We start from the raw sequence: 21,248 nt of genomic DNA, 5'->3' as shown, positions 1-21,248 counted from the left end.
AGTCCCAGTGAAAAGAGGAAGCAAGGAGAAAAGAAATGCAGCCGTGCACAGCGCTGATGTCTTCTCCCCTCTCTTCCCCTGCACACAGGGAAGGGGGGGCACAGGGAACTTAAATATATTTTTTACCTTAAAAAAATGTTTTTAGATTTAGTATCACTTTAAGTTACATCACTTACCTGTAATGCAGTATGTCCCACGTTGTGCAGGCAGCTGGATGCTAGAGAAATTGGCACTGCAGGGATGCCTGCCCTTTTCCTAGCTCTTAACTTCTGGAGCTGCAATGGTTAAAAGCTTTGGGTCTGAACAGCAGTACAGATGCCCTCTAGTTCTTCCTCCTCCATTGAGAAAGGTACTTTCACTTATTATACTGTTTGTAACATGATCTGTGAATGGCAGAGAGTCTGATCAGTCACAGAATTCTCTCCCTTATTCTCAGATTGTGTTCTTCAAGGACAGGGTCACTCCAGGTGGTAGTCCCATGGCCTTGGACCTGTATAGTACCCTGTGGCTAACTCGATGCACTGCACTGCATACCTAGGTGAGCTCCTATGCAGGATCTAGTGCCTGCAGCAACAGTACAAGCTGACCCATACAGCCAAGGAGCCAACCAATCTAGAAAGCTTGTAAATGGAAACCTGAGTGACTATCAGCAGCTACAGACCTGCCAGAAAAATCAGTAAAAGGCTAGGACAACAAAAAAAAAAAGAAAAAATCTTAAGGACGCCATTAAAAAAATGAGGCTTGCTGGTAGTAAGAGGTGTTATGTTGAGTCATCCTTCCAATTTTAATTGGTCAGTGTCCAGTCATCTGAGTACTTGAAGGTGGCTGCATAACCCCTTCTACTTAAGGGTCCATTCACACCAGCCGCTGAGCTCACTAGATCACCGCACTGGTCTCTCTCTTTTTTTTTTTTTTAAAAGAAATTTATTGAAATGTCGCACAGACTTTTCTTAAAGTGCAAATGGCCGGCACGCGGTGCGAGATGGTTCCTCCAATTGCACTACAGTGAGCTAAAAAAAAAAAAGTAGTGCATGCACTACGTTTTTCAGTGCATCATGCCCACACACTTCCACAATGTAGTGGTTTGAATTGGACACACAGGAGACAAGTCATTTTGCTTTGTCATGCAGTGGGTCTGCGATGGAATAACCGGCCAGGCCGGTCCCCCAGATCAGGTGTGAATGGAATGATTGCTAACAGCACAAAACCCAGAAGATACCAGTCAACATGGGATGTTAATATGGAAAATCATAGGCTGCAGATTGTTTAATTTTTTTTTACCAGGGTACATTGCAGTTACAACCTAAATGCTAACTGCTGAAGTTCAAAGTAGAACTAAGCACCCTAAAATTATTGCCAAAATATATATTTTGTTTATTTATAAATATTTAACATTCACCCAACATCCCTTCAATGTTCAAGAAATCTTTGTTCAATTTTAACAAAAACTAGCCTGTACACGCTCTGCCTTAGTATGGGCTTATTTTATGAAGAACAGAGTTTTTTTTAAGATACACAGCAAGTTTTGCTCAATAGGCTCACAGAAGCATAAAAGATGAAACTTAACAAAAGGGGAAAATTCATATGGTAAAGCTCATTTTCACATCATGACTAGTACATGGAGGTCAGTGCAACAGTCACATTATTTTATCATTGTGAAAACCAACCTGTAAACCATATAGTTAACAATAGTTAATATTAATCTTCATCCCCTCCAGGAACATAATGAACAAAAGAATAACTAAATAAATACAATTTAAGGCAACAGAAAAAAAGATTTTTAATGATCAAAACTATTTAATATTCTGATACACACATGCATACATACACTAAGCAGAGAAAATAATATAGGACAAAAGTATAAAAGTACACATTTTTTATGGATAACCACTATCTATGAATTTGGCTGTTCCAGTGGAAGTTTTCTTTGTGCTTTTTTTATTACTGTACACAAAACAATATTGGTAAAGCTTGAGCGAAAATAAAACAATGTGATGGACTTACCTACTGGCACTTCCAGAATAAAGTCTGGAGTTTTATCATAACCCTTCAGACGCAGTTGATCTTCATCTGCAAACAAGACCAGAAACATGTTTGTTGATACATCGTGCCTACTTCTGAAACCAGCATATAAATTAATCTTGTACCATTGAAAAGCTTGATGGAGCAATCCACCATGAAAAAAAACTGACTAAAGAAATCAGGCTGAATAATGATCCAGCTGTATTAAAATATAAAGGCAAACTTTTTATCTTAATTTTAGATAGCATGGAGAGGGATTAGAACACAGTTGCGTGGAGTTAGTGCAAAATGCATAATTGAAAGGGGAATTAACCTCAACCGACTGTTTTGGTCTCAACATATCATCCCATGATATAGCATCAGATTGAAGGAAGGCCTCAGATTTGTAACCCCTATCTAGGAACAGTTGTTTGAGAAAATCCAACCTCTCGCAGAAAGTCACAATGCTTATGCTAGCCGACTCTTTGGGCGGTTAGACCTTCTGGTAAGAGGCCAATTTATTTGGGTGGAAGGAAACGGTCTTCTTTCTGGACTGGAATTCTTTTTCTTATGCACCAATTTCTATCTATATATGGACTTTGCTGTCATCTGTGTATAATTATTAATAATCTCTTGGATCTTCAAGTTACATGTAGAGCTGAAGAGACCATGGATATCCAGGGGCTTCTGTGTTTTGTATGCTTGCTATCCAAGGGGGTGTGTCTATATAATGATCCACAGAGTGTTATCATTCAAGTGTTTAAAGGTGGTTTTAGACCCGGGAGGTTGATATGTGATTATGCATTGTGTAATATTTGTCAATTTTCTGGTGGGTGTGCACATTCCACTGCCAGTGAAACAAGACATATTTAACTACATTAGTACCAAATGCAGTTCCCTCCTGTCCCACACTACTAATTGGGGACTCTAATTCTGTATTTGATTCTAACCTAGGTAGCTTGTGCCTTCCCCCATCTGAATAACCTATATTTCTAACTGGTACAGAGCCTAAGAATACACTGACATTTGGCACCGTAAGCACCAGGAAACTTAGAAGTGCTTCTGCTTATCAGGTATGTATAGTACCATCTACAGGATGGACCCTGCAATTGCCACAGCTGAGGTGCTACCCCTACTTTTGGATATAAGTTATCCCTATCAGACCACACTCTCTCCAACTATCTATCTCACTGGGTCTGTCTGAATATCAGACCATGGCGTCTGAGCACCCTTTGGGCCTCCTCTAAATGGGTTCAATGCTGAGCAAAAACTGACATGCTAGCATTATAGCAGGGCAACCTGTGCTGTTTTTCTGTACCTTATACTCTGCAGTGCTCATGGACTCCCCCATTGATGCCCATGCCTTCCTAGAGAGCACGTCTCTCCCCAGTTTAACTAAAATGAACACACTGGTCATTTCTGAGGAAACCAGTTTTTTTGCCAAATAGAGACATTAAAACCTTAGCCAATATCCTCACCTCTCATCTAGCTTTGCTAATTCTCTCTAGTTTGACAATTTCTTTCACACCTTGACCTGCTTTATGTCAGGTCAAAATACCAATGGCAATAATAGGAGACTTTTGCAATATCCTGGTCTTATTGTGTCCATGGACATTATGAAGGACACTAGCATATCGTCTGGAAAAGTTTTCTTGGTTATTATTCCCTGGAGGTCTGGAAATCCATTGTGGAGATTTTTCTAGACTCCTTCTCGCAGTGGCCACTCTCCCTGGGACTGGAGGGGAATGGAACCTTTACCACAAGGACACAGACAGCAGTAAAAATTTGACATAGGTTCAAACCCTTTACCTAAAAATTGTGGGTTTTTTTAATGTGTACCCATAAAAGAAACATATGTCTCTTTAATTCTTCTCTTGGTGACCAGTGTCGCTTGGACAGGTAATGAAAGAGATGCTATCAAACACAGAATTCAATTGAAATGGAAAACATGTACAAGTCTTCCCCACTCTATTTAAAACAAAGAAAAATAGGTTTTGGCTCTAGTTCCACTTAAAGAAGTTAAAAGGTGTTACAAAGTATCTGAAAATGAAGATGAAGCTGTGATACATGACCTGGCACATAACTTGCAGGGAACCCATAGCCTGATGTGAAAACTAGTAGCAGTGTGCAATTGCTTTGAAACTGAGCTCAGACCTTACATGGAACCAGGTTACATGTACTTACACTTAAAGCAAACCTGTGCTTTGCCCATGCAGAACAAGATGAAAAGTTTACTTCAATGTCACTTCCATAAGCAGTACATACTTTTACTTTGCTCTCCTGTCACTCCCAAAAATGTTATCTCTTCTCTTGCTTCTTGTCTTGAAAACTTGGATTTAGAAAACAGACAGTTAAAGCAGTATTAAACCCAAAATAAACATTTATTATATTGCAGCTTACCAATCCTTAGATGTGATGGATGTCATAGTTTCCTTTTTTAGGCTTTTTCCTATTTTCATCTAATGATTCAGCCAGCAACTCTTCTGAATTTCAAAAGTTCAAGCTCCCCAGCAGAATGCATCAGTTTACATGGATGAGGCCCTCCATTTACCACTGACAGGGGTGATTAAAATGATTAGCTTTTATATATGTAAAACTTTTATCCCAAAAAAGAAAAAAATGTTTGCTGTAACTGACTTTAAAGTGTGAGCTGGAGTTTGGCTTCAATTTGTTAGTATTTCTGAATCTGCTAGTACATCTAACACTTCCAACCCCCAGACTGACAATGCTGTTGTCTGCTGTGTTCTGGCTCCTTCCTCCAAAGTGGCATCTCACGAATACAGGAGTTGTGTTGCTGACCAGATCACCAAGTGAAAATAGAAGGAAAAAATGCCAAAGAATGGAAAACTGATGCAGCCACCACATTAATGTAAGCTGCAATATAATACAGTTTTGGGTTTAATACCACTTTTATAATGTCTTGTTTAAGGGCAACATTCAACATTTGGGGGGAAAAAATTAATGAAGTACAATTCAGTATGCAAGTTCACCATTTCCATAATTCACTTCCATAAGATATTCATTCACACAAGGAGCTATCTTTGCTGTCAGAATACATGCAAAGACCCCAGTCTAGACGGAGTTGTCATGGAATGACACAAAGCTTGAGCTGAGGCATTTTTTCAACTAATCAGCTAATAATTGCATTTATGAGGAGCAAAAAAACAGTGTGCCCAATCAATAATTGCTTGGATATCTAACAGATGGGATGGAGAATCCAATCTTACAATGACAGCAACTCCTTCTGTATGTGATCATCATATTTAAAGTAAATCTGTCACAAACCTGAGTAATTCAAGTAGCATGTGATGAGAAAATGAATAAGCAAAGGTTATCTTCAGTGAAAACTATAAGGCAGTTTAATTAGATTTACCCATACAGGAATGGACACTGAATGTTCATCTTGACTTTTTTAGATTAAAGTGAGCTTAGCCTGCCAACCTTGTGAGCCTCTCAGTTGGTTCTTTAAAATGATGGATGGCCTCGTTGGTCAAAAGAGAGGTTTGGAAGGCAAAATAACATGGGCAAAGTGTTTCTCACGAAAAAAGTCAAAATTTGCACATAGCTTCAGTTGCCTATATCTTTGGTTCAAATCATTAGTTTGACATACAGTTTTCGCAGAAGACAGCCCATGCTCTTATATTGTTCATCATATGTTCAGTTTGCATTGCCCTAGTTTGGGAGAGGTTTACTTTAACATGAATTGAAGTGACCTAAAGGCCTGAATAAAATACTCCAGCATATGAACAAAATCTATTTTGCATATATTTGCAGAAAGGCTGTTAAGGAAATCACATTATCTAGTAAGTATGTGCAAGGCAGGACATCTGTAGACAGCTAAGTATATTTAAATGTGAGACAAGCCTTAGAAAATGTTTTTTGCTACCAATTATGTACCCGAGTACAACATAGCTTATTGTAAGGCAGCAACTTTAGATCAGGTTCTTTGGCAGGAGGCTTTAGTTTGTGACAATAATCAATTGTATATGTGAAAGACACAGGGATAATAAATGGACAATGATCACTAGCCTAAAATATGTCACCAGTATTTTTTTTTACACTTAATTAAATACATAAGGGTATACAATTACGCTTAAGTGTGTCATTTTTGTTGGTCATTACTTTTCTACAAAAGGAACTTTATCTATGATAGGTTTCCTAGAAAAGGAAAAATATATACTGTATAAGCAGCACTGTATTGTAGGATCACAGTATTCACATCAATGGAGTTCCAGTACCCCGAGTGATTTTCTACACACATACACTATCCAAAACTGGCCAAGTCTCAATGTGAATAGCTTCACTCCCTCACACAAATATCTGGAAAGAGTAAACCACTCCAAAAAAACGACGTGTATTTTGTAGGATGGAGCAACTAATGCACCCTGAAACATTTATTGAGTTGACGACTAAGCATAGGGAATGGATGTCATATTTTACAACTAAGAACACTGAAAAACATAGAAAACACTCATCTGATATTGCAAAAAGATCACAAGAGTAACTGAGTTAGGAATGTACAAGAATATAATAATAAAAATAAAATAAGCTATTATTGCCAAATATGTATTATAATTCAAAAGTTTCATAAATACATATTACTCTCTTAAAAACTGGCAGTACTGACCTTCTCTCCTAGCCATCGTCCTAGAAATTACATTTTTACTTCCCCACCTTGTCATATATAGGAATAGAACCTCTAAAAACTGTTATAATATACTGGCAAAAGTGTAAATACGGAGGGGTGTGTCAATGTGGTGGAGGAGTGTGCACTGATGCAGTGTTGGTGAGTGCGGAGGCATGTATCTGTGCAGTAGCAGAGAGTGCAGAGGAGAGGTAAGGGAGGCATGTGGGAGAGGTGATAAGAGTGGGGCATAGTATGCCAGCATGGTTTAGGAGGATGAGGTTGGGGGGCAGCTGGGGTGGTGAGAGCATAAGGGTGTTGTTGAGCAGCTGCAGTGGTGGGTCAGTTTCAGAATTATTGGTAAGAAAAGGGGTGTAGATGACAAAATATGAGTGGGTGGTGTTGAAGGAAGCAGTTGCAGGTGTGGGGGGTGAATAGTGCCTCTATGAGGTACTGCAGCCATCCCCGATTCTGGAATCTATAGTATTATTATACACTATATTGCCAAAAGTCTTGGGACGCCTGCCTTTGCACACACATTAAAGTGTTACTAAACCCAGGAACCTACATTCACTCTATCTGGTCAAACACAGTACACAACATGGAAATGCAACTATATTAGTAAATATAAACTACTAAATACCTTTTTTCATCAGCAGTTACAGCAGTCTTGTGACTTCTATCAGTGTCCAGCAGAGCACTGGTTACAGCTTGTAGGAGGATTTTTCTGTTTCAATATATTTATTCAAGTTTTCAGAACATAACAGGCTCATAATATGCCCATGCAGGGGCAGAGTTAAGCAATCACATACATATGTTGATACAGTATAGTAGTGTGTACTAATAGGTCAGCGCAGTGCTAACCATAACGAAGGCGGATTGGCAGGAAAATCAAAACCATTGATATCAACATCACTCAGTTGTCCTTTATAAGGCAGTAATCCCCACTGGGAAGTATCAACCCAGAAAGAGGAAAAAGAGAAGGATGCAGAATGAAATGGGAGGAAAGGGAAATGTAGGGAAACAGAGAGGGACAAGAGAAAGAGGAAAAGTCAGGGAGGAAAAGATATCACAGATCTAGGGCCAGCGTGGGCAGCGGCTAAAGGGGCCATAACTGGTAGGAGGTAAGGATGGAAAGGAATAGTTTATCCAGGGTTCACAAACTTTAAGGAACTTTGGACGTGAATCTTTGAGGATGCTAAACATCTGGTCTGTCATCAGGGACAATCATCATGGCAGTCATCCAGGTTTTTACACCTTGGAAGGAAACCGAAGAGGTCTTCCAGGCTTGAGCTATAGTACATTTGGCAGAGATGAAAAGGTAGGAAATCAATTTCTGCTGAAGTGTGAAAAAGCCTGGAATAGGGCAATGCAGAAGGGCCAACCTGGCATTCTTGCAGACAGTTATATGAAACAGTGTTTGCAGCAGGTCAGAAAACCCAGGCCAGAAGTCTATCAAATGTGGGCATGACCACGTAATATGCAGGGCATCCCCACTCTGAGCACAGTTCCTAAAACATCTATCACTACCACCTGGATAGGTGTGAGCAATCCGAGTCGGGACTCAATACCACCGCAGGAGAACTTTGTAGGCGACCTCCAGAGTAGCGGTATTGAAAGAACATTTCACTGTCATCTTCCAGGCCTTGCTCCAGTCCTCACCCTCAATAGATGAACCAAGATCTCGTTTCCATTGAGTCACATAAGAAAGGGATGTTAAAGAAATCCTGCTGTTAAGAAAAGCATAAAGTGCAGAAATGAGACCACGGAGAATGTTGGCAAGTGTGTTCAAAGGGTATTTTGTAATAAGGATGTGTGGAAGTGTGACAGAGGGATGTAATCCAATGTCATAGTTGCAGGTAGTGGTAATGTACCCATGGTGGGTGTGACGGGAGTGACTTTTGGGGGTGGGGGGACCGCTTGGTCAGCTCATGTCCCCCTCATTATGTTTAACCCACCCTGTGCCTGTTAAGGGGTACAGGGTGTGAATGTGAATGTCCCAGTATTGTGTATAGTGTGTGTTCCTTTGTCGCTGCCATGTGCCCCCCCCATGGTGCTGTGTCTTCCTGTCCACCCAACTATTATGGGATGTACTGTTTGTGTATTGGTGTGGGGGTTGGTCAATGTCCTTTGCCACATGGTTGCATCCCATTGTTCTGTGTCTGGTTGGATGGGGAGGGGTGATGAGGTGTTTCCTGCCTATACTGTAGCCCTTCCCACTGAGAGGGTGGGCTGATGATGTATGTCCTGTTCCTGGATGTGTTTCCCCGCCCTCTGTATAAAACATGTTGTTTGTGAAAAATAAAGGTTGTTGGCTTCCTGTTTTAAGAGCTGGGTGTTGTCTATTTTCCTGAGGGATTTCAAGGGTGTGGTCCGTGGATGGTGTTCGGACAGGGGAAGTTGTGCTATAACGGAAAAACTCAGTGCGGTCTGGGTTCCGGTTCCGTTACATTGGTGGCAAGCGGTGGGATTGTGCTTCCAACTGTAAACACATCCAAACCACCACCGGGATTCAAGAGCAGGAAAATACGTCAGTCACCCCAGTGGAGATATGGACCTGGCATCAGAGTTCCCAGGGCTGCTACAGACTGTTCTTGCAACATTCCCCAGGACTGTGTCTACGGATCAGTACCTGGAGCTCAGGCAGCGGATTTGGGAGGTGCTTTGGAGAGGAGCCGTCCAGGCTGCTAGTATGGACAAAGGCAAGTGGTATCCAACCCCAGAGGAGAGGGCCAGGGACCATCGGAATTTACGGATGCCATTCCTGAGAGAGCAACCCCAGGAGCAGTGGATGACTGAGTTGGACAGGCTGGTCCAGCAGGAAATACAACTGGACAATAGATATCGGGCTCTGCGGTGGTGCGCAGAGCAGGAGTATTTAGTGGAGGCAACAGAATGCTTTCCTGAGGGACATGACTTTGGTGGGCCTGGATTGCTGTGGGAGAGCCTTACAAATCTTTCTGTGTTTGGCGATAGAGGAGAACCTACTCTGAAAGAGTTACGAGAAGGCAGAGAGGCTATGTTCGGTCTCACAGGGGTCTCAGAACTTAAACCAGATCTGGAATACCTGCTGAAGAAAGAACTGGATCTAGAGAGGGCATACAGGCAGCTGCTAGGATATGTTCGGCCGCATGCCCAAGAGTCATCAGTGGAAATTCCAGAGACTGGGGATCTGATAGACCTCTCAGCTGAGGAGGAACCAGCAGTAGACCTGGCAACAGAGCCAAACAGTACTGAACTCTGCCCAGCACTGGTAATGTCTCCTGAGTTCCACGGACAGGAGATGGTGAGCCCCGATCCCCAAACACCAGTTGCAGAGGCTGGGGATTTGATTGATTTCTTTTCTGAGGAGGAACCAGCCGGGGAGCCGCCAGCTGAAGTGCTGACAACCGGACAGAGGGTCCAGGACCTCTGTTCCATGCCTGTGGTAATTTCAGAGGCCCAGGGTGAGGAGGGAGAGGAGGTTTTTGTCCTCTCTCCCCCACAGTCAGTCAGAGTGGAGGAAACTGTTTTCCCTCCCAAGCCAGGATCTGTGCACCAGGGGGACAGTGACAGAGGAATTCCATCCCAGCAGCAGATCCACAGTCTGGGAGGGGAGGAAGCCGGCCTCCCTCCCCCACAGTTAGCCGGAGCAGATGTGGGGTCCCCAGCAGAAGTGCTGGCAACAGGGCAGAGCGCCGCTGGCCTCTGCCTAGCAACTACAGCCACCACCTGGATACCCCAGGGATGCTGGGCAGTCGGCCCAGATCCCCCACAGAAGGATGAAGGCGGCCCAGCCACCCTGTCTTCTCTCCAGCGGCTGAGAGGATTTCTGGGAGAAGGACCAGTCCGTACTTCTCCCCAGCGGCGGGTATGTTCTACGGGAGAGGCAGAGGTTGGCTGGGTGAGTAACGCTTGGTGTGGGACAATTTGCATGGGGTACTGTGCGGGTGCTGGCATTGAGAGACTGGAGGTGCAGAGTAACTTCAGAGTACATCCGTCTGGGATCTACTCCTGCGTTACTCTCCTGCCGAAAGGGGAGATATGTGACGGGAGTGACTTTTGGGGGTGGGGGGACCGCTTGGTCAGCTCATGTCCCCCTCATTATGTTTAACCCACCCTGTGCCTGTTAAGGGGTACAGGGTGTGAATGTGAATGTCCCAGTATTGTGTATAGTGTGTGTTCCTTTGTCCCTGCCATGTGCTCCCCCCCCATGGTGCTGTGTCTTCCTGTCCACCCAACTATTATGGGATGTACTGTTTGTGTATTGGTGTGGGGGTTGGTCAATGTCCTTTGCCACATGGTTGCATCCCATTGTTCTGTGTCTGGTTGGATGGGGAGGGGTGATGAGGTGTTTCCTGCCTATACTGTAGCCCTTCCCACTGAGAGGGTGGGCTGATGATGTATGTCCTGTTCCTGGATGTGTTTCCCCGCCCTCTGTATAAAACATGATGTTTGTGAAAAATAAAGGTTGTTGGCTTCCTGTTTTAAGAGCTGGGTGTTGTCTATTTTCCTGAGGGATTTCAAGGGTGTGGTCCGTGGATGGTGTTCGAACAGGGGAAGTTGTGCTATAACAGAAAAACTCAGTGCGGTCTGGGTTCCGGTTCGGTTACAGTGGGGCCTTACATGTCTCCTGGAGGGTCTGCCAAGATAGAATCGAGCAGGTGGTTATGAAGTTGTGCATGTTTGTAAAGGTGTGGGAGGTCCACCAAAAGAAAGAAGGGGGATGCTCTAATCCTGGAGGGAAGAGAAGGTTGTGAGTGATTGGCAAAAGAGGCAGGAAAGGTGATATTAGGTTATCTGAATATATAACAGAGTCCCATGTTCACAGACTGTGAAGCATAATGGGGCTCAAATCTGGGGGGTACAATTTATGTGGAAGCCAGAGCAAGGCATGCAAGGAGATCGGGGCACAATTGGGCAATTCCAGAAGTACCCATAATGGGATATCAGTCGTGGTGTGGAGCATGGACAGCTGAGAGATTTGAGCTGCCAAATAATATTTGGAAAAATTAGGAACTCCCAAAGCCACCCTGCAGTTTATGAGTATATAAGGTAGATATGGGAACTCTGGGGTGTTTGTGAGCCCAGATAAAGTGTAGAATCCGGTTCTGTAAAATTGGACGAAGAACGAAGGTACATGAAAAAGTAGGATGCGAAAATAGTATAGGATTTTAGGCAAGATTGTCATTTTGACAGCAGTGCTTTTCAGATATTTATGTGTAAAACATTTTGAAAACCACTGATCATTTCCCTTCCACTTCACAATTATGTGCCACTTTTTGTTGGTCTTTCACATAAATTCCCCAAAAAAATAATTTTACGCTTTTGGTTGTAACATGACAAAATGGGGAAAATTTCAAGGTGTATGCATACTTTTTCAAGGCACTGTATCCGGCCAATCCATGACAGAAAAGGAAACTGCCATGAAATAAGGAGGGAAGTTAAAGATCGTAATAAAGGGTAATAACTGGCTGAGAACAAGGTGGAATAGGAAGTAGTAAGTTTAACTCCAAGGTAATCTAAGGAGTGGGAAACCAACGGTACGAGAATTGTACCTGTAAATGTTCAACCAGGTCAGCAGGGAGAGTAATGTTCAATGCAGTTGTTTAGGAAAAAGGAATGTGAAGGCCAGATATGGCAGAGAATTGGTCCAATACACTCTGGAGATTGGGGAGAGTAATGAGGGGATCAGTTAGAACCAGGAGGGCATCGTCCGTATAAAAGTTTGCCTTGTAGTAGTTGCCTGCATAAGGGACACAGGATATATCTGGATTGTTTTGCATGGCCGCAGCAAGGCGTTCAAGGGTTAGAACATCAAAAAGTGCAGGTGATAGTGGGCAGCCCTGTCTCATCCCCCGAAATATCAGGAAGGGTGAGGAGAAAAAACCAGCTTACTTGACAGAAGCCAAAGGAGATGAGTATAAAGCCTTAATCCAGGCTAGAAAGGCATCTCCAAACCCCCAATGAGAAAGCATATAGGTCAAGTAATCCCACCAGAGCAAGTCAAATGCCTTCCATATGTCTAAGGATATGAGGAAACCCGGTATCTTGCATTGATGTAAGATATGGATGAGATGGACAACATTGCGGATATCATCCCCAGCCTGTCTCCCTGGCTTGAAGTCAACCTAATTTTTGTGGATAAGCGAATGTACGTATTTGTTAATTCGGGTGCTCAGGACTTTCCGCAGAATCTTCAGATCTACATTCAACAGAGAGATAGGTCTGAAAGCTTACGGTCCAAAGTTGTCAGCAGATATCTTGGGAATCATGGTGATATATGCTTTGAGAGACTTCGGGAAGCATGGGAGCCACGCTTCAGAGAGTTGAAAAAGGCTGCTAAGCATGGAAGCAAGAGGGTAGAAATTTTTTTTATAGTATAGTCCTGAGAACCGTCCGGGCCCGAAGCCTTGGAGGGCTTCAGGGATTTGACAGCTTGATAGATTTCAGATTCAGAAATGTCCATGTTCAGGGCATCACAGGTTGCAGGGGAAAAGTAGGGCAAGCGTAGGTCATTAAAAAAACTGTCAGCATGTTCTGTAATAAATATATTTGGTTTCTCGTACAAGGAAGATAAAAATCTGCAAACTTATGTATAATCTTCACCGGATCAGAGGTAAGACCACCTCCTCTCACTCGGAGTTGAACAGGTATGTATGTGAGGCCCACCGCGTTACGTTTCCTAGCCAACAATGGCCCCGGTTTATTGGCACATGTATAAAACTTATGTGTGGCCCAGCGTAAGGCTTTCTCAGCTTGCATGATAGAAAGAAGGTCAAGTTCAGCAGCTATGGCATCTCGGGCTTTCCGATTAGCAGCAGTAGGACGAGCTTTCCAAGTCGCATTCACTGTAGCCAAAAAGAGAAGTCAGTTCTTGCATCCTCCGTTCTCTGGCACGTTTTCTGGAGGAGGCAATTTGGATCAGATGACCCCTGATGGTGGCCTTGTGTGCCTCCCATAAGAAAACTGTGGAAGACACGGAGCCAACGTTGTCCGTAAAATAGGATTGAATATGCGAGTGTATCTGTGAGTACAAAGCCTGAGTAGAGATAAGGGATTCACTTAATTATAAAGAGATATTTGGGAGACACTGGAAGAAGGGGAGGATAAGAGAAGAGAGGATCAAACATTCTTTTTACACAAGGATTAACCCCTTGGGTTTCACAGTGAGTATAACATGCATGCTTTACTGCATATACAGACTGATTTTACTGTTGTGGGTTTAGAAACACTTTAACTTTAATGGCATCCCAGACTTAGTCCATAAGCTTCAGTATTGAGTTGGCCTACCCTTTGCAGTTATAACAGTTTCAACTCTTCTGAGAAGGCTGTCCACAAGGCTTAGAAGTGTCGCTATGAAAATGTTTGATCATTCTTCCAGAAGCGCATTTGTGAGGTCAGGCACTGATGTCGGGACGAGAAGGCCTGGCTCGCAGGGTCCACTCTAATTCATCCAAAAGGTGTTCTACTGGGTTGAGGTCAGGACTGTGCAGGCCAGTTACGTTCCTCCACCCCAAACTCGCTCATCCATGTCTTTATGGAACTTGCTCTGTGCACTGGTGAGCAGTCATGTTGGAACAGGAACGGGCCATTCCTAAACTGTTCCTACAAAGCTGAGAGCATGAAATTGTCCAAAATGTCTTGGTATGCTGACACCTTAAGAGTTCCCTTCACTGAAACTAAGGGGCCAAGCCCAACCCCTGAAAAACAACCCCACACCATAATCCCCCCTCCACCAAACTTTACACTTGGCACAATGCAGTCAGGCAAGTACCATTTTTTTGGAAACTGCCAAACCCAGAAATGTCCATCAGATTGCTAGACAGAGAAACGTGATTTGTCACTCTAGAAAAAACTGCTCTAGAGTTCAGTGGTGGCGTGCTTTACACCACTGCATCCGAAGCTTTGCATTGCACTTGGTTATGTAAGGCTTGGATGCACCTGCTTGGCTCTGGAAACCCATTCCATGAAGCTCTCTATCCACTGTTGTTGTGCTGATCTGAAGGCCTCATGAAGTCTGGAGGTCTTTAGCTATTGACTCTGCAGACAGTTGGTGTCTTCTGCGCACTGTGCAATGCAGAAAGCGCTGACCCCGCTCTGTCATTTTACGTGGATTACCACTTGCTGTTGTTCCCAGTTGCTTCCACTTTGTTATAATACCACTAACAGTTGACTGTGGAATATTTAGTAGCAAGGAAATTTCATGGATAGACTTATTGCACAGGTGGCAACCTATCACAGTACCACACTTGAATTCACTGAGCTCCTGAGAACGACCCAGTCTTTTACAAATGTTTGTCTGCATGCCTAGGTGCTTGATTTTATACACCTGTAGCCATGGAGGTGATTGGAACACCTGAATGCAATGATTTGGAGGGGTGTCTCAATACATTTGGCAACATAGTGTATTTCTATAGGGATTGTGGTAACCCTCACCCACAAATGAATAAGGTTTACATTTGTGGTGTCTCTAGGAGGAGCTGTCAAATATAACTCCAGATGCAGCCATCCCAGCAGACTCTGGGAAATAGGGGGGTGGTGTGAGCAGATGAAGCCAATAATTAGAACGCCATGTCCTATTGCAACACAGACTCACTTGCTGCAGTGACCACTCTTGGTGTGCTTTTGCTGGGTATGGCAGTTGCTGGTCTGCATTTAAATGTCAATGCTACTGTGTATGCAATTGAAATTTATAATTCACCACATTCCAAAAATAAACAAGGGGGTGATGGAGAATTATTATCGAAGAAGAGGGAGGTGCGTTAGATTGAACAATTAGGTACTCGAGGTCTAAATGTTCAATCCAACGCTCCTCAAGGGCTTAATTCAGATTTTAAAAGAGAAATTTGGAATATGAAAATATGTCCCCTGCTGCCTCTACAATGAGCTCAGTTCTTGGTCTTCTGTAAGCCGAGAGCAGCTGACTGTCAGTCGCTCCATGGAGCTGCTGATCCAGGCATCTGAGAGGATACCGACATTAAAGTTGGGATCTCTCAAGGGTCTGGACCAGCTGGGTGAATTTAGATGACAGTGGGCTAAAACGGGTCACAGGAGTGCAGAATGAAGTGAAATCCTCTGATCCCCAGGAGAAGTAGGGCCAAAAGAGCTTTGACTATACTTTTCCTTTAATTTGCATTATTTTTTTTTTTCTACAGTTATCAGTAATCATTATTTTGTTATTGTTTTTGTTTATCACTCTTTTTTGTATAATGTAGGGGTTTATGGTTATAAATAAGAATCTATATGTATGTATAGATATTGGGAACTGGGAGATATTGCAAAATTTCTCACAATACTGTCTTACTGTGCATGCACTTCGTCTCTTACATACCTCAAACTACATTACACTCAGTTGTCGGTTAAAAAAAACAACAAATCATAAGATGAATGTAATGTCAGACAGCACACACATGCACAAGATGAGGCACATGATGTCATAGGCTCCATATTGCACATGTGCAGTAGCCCTGAGACTCAAACATTATTGGTGGGCCAGCATAGAGAACAAGAAAGAAAGAGCAAGCTACGGATGTTGTTAATTTTCTAAGAAGTATCAAATGCTCCATTTAAAAAAAAAATGTATCCACTCAGTTAAAAGAGGGAAACGATTCTGCAATTCATTTTTTACTAAATATTTTTGACCAACACTTTATTTTTACAAGTGATTACTAGTGCTGGCTCCAAAGCTCTCTGTGCGGCTTTCCTGAACTTCTAGGTAGGGAAGTGCACACAATGAACATGTCACAAGGTACTAGGCTTTTGGACAGTGCTCACTCAAGCTGCTGTCAATCAAGCTGCTAAAGGAGAGCGGAGGGATCAGCAGGAGAGTTTTTTTGCTGCCACAGGATTTCTAGAGGAGGAATGAGCAGGAGAGTTTTTTTTGCTGCCGCAGGATGTCTAGTATCTGTGTGGATGCACAGCAGTTCCAGACAGAAGTGTACACAAAAGTGACTCCATGGAATATTGAAGGGGATAGAGCCACACTAAAGCAGGAACAGGTGACAGTCCTTTTAATCAGATAAAATACAAAGCCAATACAGACTTTGCAAGAAAACATACAGCAAAACTGTAAGTGCAGGGTTTACCACTTAAAAGCATCAATTTCATCAAGTCTGCAATTCACATCAAAGGAAAATAAAAAGTAGTGCACCACAGTGCAAGGCACGGGCATTGTAATGCTCCTAAAGTGTGAATCTAGCCATTCTAAATGAATGCCACTACAACACAGCTTATAGAGTAGTCTCTTGTGTTATTGCTGTGGAAAAATGCCCATTAATGCAATGCCTTGGTCTGAAGGTATTCATTTATTCAGTTACTTCCTGGTTTCAATGCCTAACCAATTATATCATGCATCCCAGGAGTCTTCAGGAGGGGAGGAGGGGTTTTCTTAGCTAAGAACACCCTCCTGCCTGCATGCCTGAGCTAGGGGCTGATGGATTCCAGGAAGTAAATGTTACATAAATTATCTGCCCTTACTCATGATGGCCACAGCCAGAAACGCTAGGGAATATTTTTCAACATGATTTCTCAGCAAAATAAAGCATGGAGACATGGATGGAGGAGTTGGCTTTGAATATTAAATGACTAATTAAGTGTTCTTGTATGGCAAGACCACTTTCTGTTATCTCACATATATATTCTTAATATTATAGCCAAATTTACCACCCTAACTCCTCCCACAGTTTTTACACTACATAGAAAGTAATATTCGGATTGTTCCCGATTGGTGTGCTATTACTTTGTGGAACATTTCGCCGAATGGTTCATGAAATATCGGCATTTTTGTGGTGAAATTGGTCCCATGGGAATGAATGGTGGAATGTTCAAAACTAGACTGGGAGCTGACAAAAGCTAGAGTGTGAGCTGAAAAATCAGGCCATGATCTCTAAACTGCCATCAGTCCCTCATTTTCAAGCCCACCTACACAAATCTTATATCAAAACATTCAGCTATCCCTGCTGCGACTACAAATGTTCACAGCTAAGCCATAGTCCTGATAGTTTTCACCATTTGTTTGCAACTCACGCCACCCATTGACAATCATTGAAACTCCACTCTAGCCAACTCAAATCTGAAGGGCAATTTCTAAACTGCGACTGTACCTTCATTTTTAATATTTTAGAGACATACTATGCATCAAAATGTAGGTCTGGGTCTTGTGATTCTCACAATATAAAGCTCTTCAGTGTAGGATTTATAATTTTTAAACTATAACCGTTTGAAGATGTCAACCGCCAGTGAAGTGAGCAAGTTGGAGCAGTTTTACAACCGCTCTTCTCTGCCCTTGCTGTAGAGTGAGTTGCCAAAGGAACCAAGGTGTGTGAGCAGGCAGCAGAGTGACAAAAGCTAAATGTGCTATATAAATAATTAAAAGTTGAAATGCATTTCTCACTCTATCAAGCTTGCCATGCGCACTTTTTAAATTTGATCAATCAATTGGTTAGTGTAATGTTTACTATCTTTACTCACTCCAAACACTCCACACAGTTACTCTGCCCACTCTATAAAGTTACTCTGCCCAGTCCAACCTTTTCACAGTTACTCCAGCCACTCCAACCACACAACAGTTACTCAAGCCTCTTCACCCAGTTACTCCGCCCACTCCAGTTGTAGACTACTGGTGGAGGCAAGAACACTTCACACAATTTCCCCAGAAATTGTAGCTTTTCTAGTTAAATAGTGTTTGTTTTGTGGTGTTCCGATACAGTGTAGATACTGTATGCTTTAAGTATAGGAATCATTACGAGTTAGAAAGCAGCATAGCATATGTAAAATAAGAATAGGACATGAATTCCTTAGTAAATGTTCTTATTGCCAAATATATAATAATTCTCTTATTCGACCAATTCAGTTTAAAGCTGTTGGTCTTCTCCCCCAGTCACTAGTATTAGCTTCCAAAGTAAGAGTCAATGCCAGTCTGCTATATAATTCCCAAATGCTGCTCTAGACCTTAAAGAGTTGGAGATCTACCTAAACAACATGGGAGAAGCCAAAGATCTCTGGGCCCAGTGTCACCTCCTCACACCTGATTTAAACCTTTAATTGCCGTACTACCATGTCGCAATTGCATGCATTGCACGGAAATCATGGGTATAAATCAGGTGGTGAGGCAGCAACAAATTGCCTCCTCATCACCTGTCAAACACACGGCTCACTTTTCAGAGGAGCAACAGTGCCTGCTGCACTTGTGAATGAGCCCTTAGTTGCATTCAGCAATGGTACCCTTACGGCTCGTTCACACAAAGTTGGTGGGTGGTAAAACCCTTTGGTTCTATCGATGTTTCTGCCCTCAATCCCTGCAGAGGCAGCAGCCAAAGGTGTATACACGCCACAGCAGGAATGAAATCCCCTGTTGCTTTTGGTGGGTGCTACCATCTGCCACCTGGCAACTGCATGCTTCTTCAGGGTCCAAGGGATTAAAGCAGGTGTGAGAAAGCAACACAGCACTACCTGCTTTAACCTCTTATTTGCTGTACTGCACAAGGATGCAGGGCACTTGCAGAATGACCTCAATCGCTTGAATAGGTCATGCTTGGCAGGTGCTACACCCACCAACCATAACATAGCATATAACTCCTCCTGTGTGTACACCCCTGGCTACTACACCTAAAAGGGGTGTGGTTGGGGCAGGGGTGGTAAAAACACGTCTTAACTATGGGGTTTTACAACCCCTCAAACTGCATATGTAAATGAAACCTTACTGTTTTGAGCCCCCTATAAGGCTGCTTTCACACTGATGTTCTGCGGTTCACCTGCATCACTGCAGAGCAGTGCATCTACGACATTCCTGGGTTAGAGACGTTTTGTCATAGGTATGGTGCACTTTCTGAAACTGAAGCAAAACTCCTGCATTCAGGAGTTTTGGTGTGCTTTCAGAAATTACACCAAACCCACAGGATATAACAGAAGTCTATGGCTAAGCACAGCTAACCCGCAGGATCCATGGTGTGGGTAAACCACAGCACATCAGTGTAAAAGCAGCTCAATACTATTATGCCCAGTGTATTGCTTCACACTGACCTGAAGATCTCTTCTTCCCTGCTGCTGGCACCACTATGGAGACCGCTAGCCAGGATAAGAGCGGGAGTGCAGTTGGTATCACTTTGCATAGGTCAGGAGCCAGAAATACAGAGAAGGCATCAGCTTATTTGGCTCCTGCTGTCTGCTACAGCTCCAACTTTACAAGCAGTCATTCTGCACTGCACTCTGATGCTCTGGGATGACGGGTCAGGAAAGCCCAGACTGCAATCTACCAGACACCTGACCAGGATCTACAGGTAGATCACGAACTATGGGATTGCTGACCCCTGCTCTAGACTATTGCACTTACATATGTGTCCACATATAGAAAGTTTTAAAAATATGTATACATTATTTTAGAGTATATACAAAATATATGCATGAATTTTAAAAATGACCACTACTTCCAATAAGGGGTTATAGACTGCATAAACAACATGAATGTTTGATCTGACTGTGTGCAGAAAGTTCACATTCAGAGAGCATCAGATAGAGTATTAAAGGTTTGACATTGACTTCTATAGCTACTCATCATTGTGTTTTGCCACTTGCACCATTGTGAAGCAGAATAGCACTGGTTGATCATATACATTTTTATTACTACACATATAACCTTACCAAAGTTCCATCCAGTTCTGACAACTTAGGCCTCATATACACACAGACACTTTTGAGCATCTGGTGTAAATTGGGGGCGTATTTCCATGTCCAGGAGAGACAACTGCAGCAAATAGTTACCCAAAGTAATGAATGGCTGCACAAGGGTATATGCTGTGCTTGCATAAACTCTTATGTGGGCATAAATACCTGAACGCAACTTTTGTGCACTTAGGAATTTACACACTTTATGCAAGCATGGCATATAGCCCTGTACAGTCATTCATTACTATGGATGGCTGTACGCTGCAGCCATCTCTCCCAGACACAGAAACATGCCCACAATTTAAGCTGGATGCCTGAAAGCGTCACATCCATGTTCACGAGGCCATTTTTTTAATTACACGATACATGTTTAATTCTATTTCTTTTTGCAGCTACAGTGAAACATGTTGATTTTATTTTTTTTCAGAGCAAAGGCTACACTGTCCTGGTAAACATATGCTTGGAATTTGAAGTTCGCCGTTAGTTGGAAGGTTAATTATACATAGCATATTTTATCCCCTCTCCCCTTCTTAAGGTACCGTGAACTGTGCAGAAAATCCCTCAATATGTCATAACACATTGCCCTTGACTTCTGAAACCCAAGAGAGCTCTGTAACATTTTGTAGAAACCTATTAGAGGCACTGCTTTATGTCTCCATCCAACCCTAACTAATGACCTGGATGTGTAGCAGAGAAGGTTGTGTGGTCCTGTCCTAACACCTGCTGGGATGCTGACAAGGGTCTTCCTTGTGCTCTTTGCGGCTTCACCTTTGATTAGAATTAATGACAGTTCCCTGATGTTGTAAGCTCACTCCCCGTCTATCTAAAAGGCCAAGGAATACACCAACACCATTTCCTTATCACACCAATAGAAATAAAAAAAAAAACAGCTTGCCGGGATGGGTCATCACAGCAGGAAAACCAGCTAGAACTAGAGGTAAAACAAACTTTCTACCTGAGAAGTATAAGATAAGTGTGA

At 42.8% G+C, this 21,248-nt stretch overlaps 1 protein-coding gene across 4 annotated transcripts in view; it reads right to left on the bottom strand.

Moving 5' to 3' along the window:
* Positions 1 to 21,248, bottom strand: part of CDIN1 (CDAN1 interacting nuclease 1) — a 535,942-nt gene that overhangs the window by 218,913 nt on the left and 295,781 nt on the right. For all 4 annotated transcript variants that reach the window (XM_089671290.1, XM_089671292.1, XM_089671291.1 and 1 more), the window contains one exon: positions 2,005 to 2,070. In XM_089671290.1, the coding sequence (XP_089527416.1) occupies positions 2,005 to 2,070 (66 nt within the window). The remainder of the gene's footprint in view (positions 1 to 2,004; positions 2,071 to 21,248) is intronic.

This window comes from Staurois parvus, unplaced genomic scaffold, assembly GCF_062004578.1.
Source record: "Staurois parvus isolate SC_StPar_1 unplaced genomic scaffold, SC_StPar_1.0 ptg000104l, whole genome shotgun sequence".
Lineage (NCBI taxonomy): Eukaryota > Metazoa > Chordata > Amphibia > Anura > Ranidae > Staurois > Staurois parvus.
This window is presented reverse-complemented; position numbering and strand designations above follow the sequence as displayed.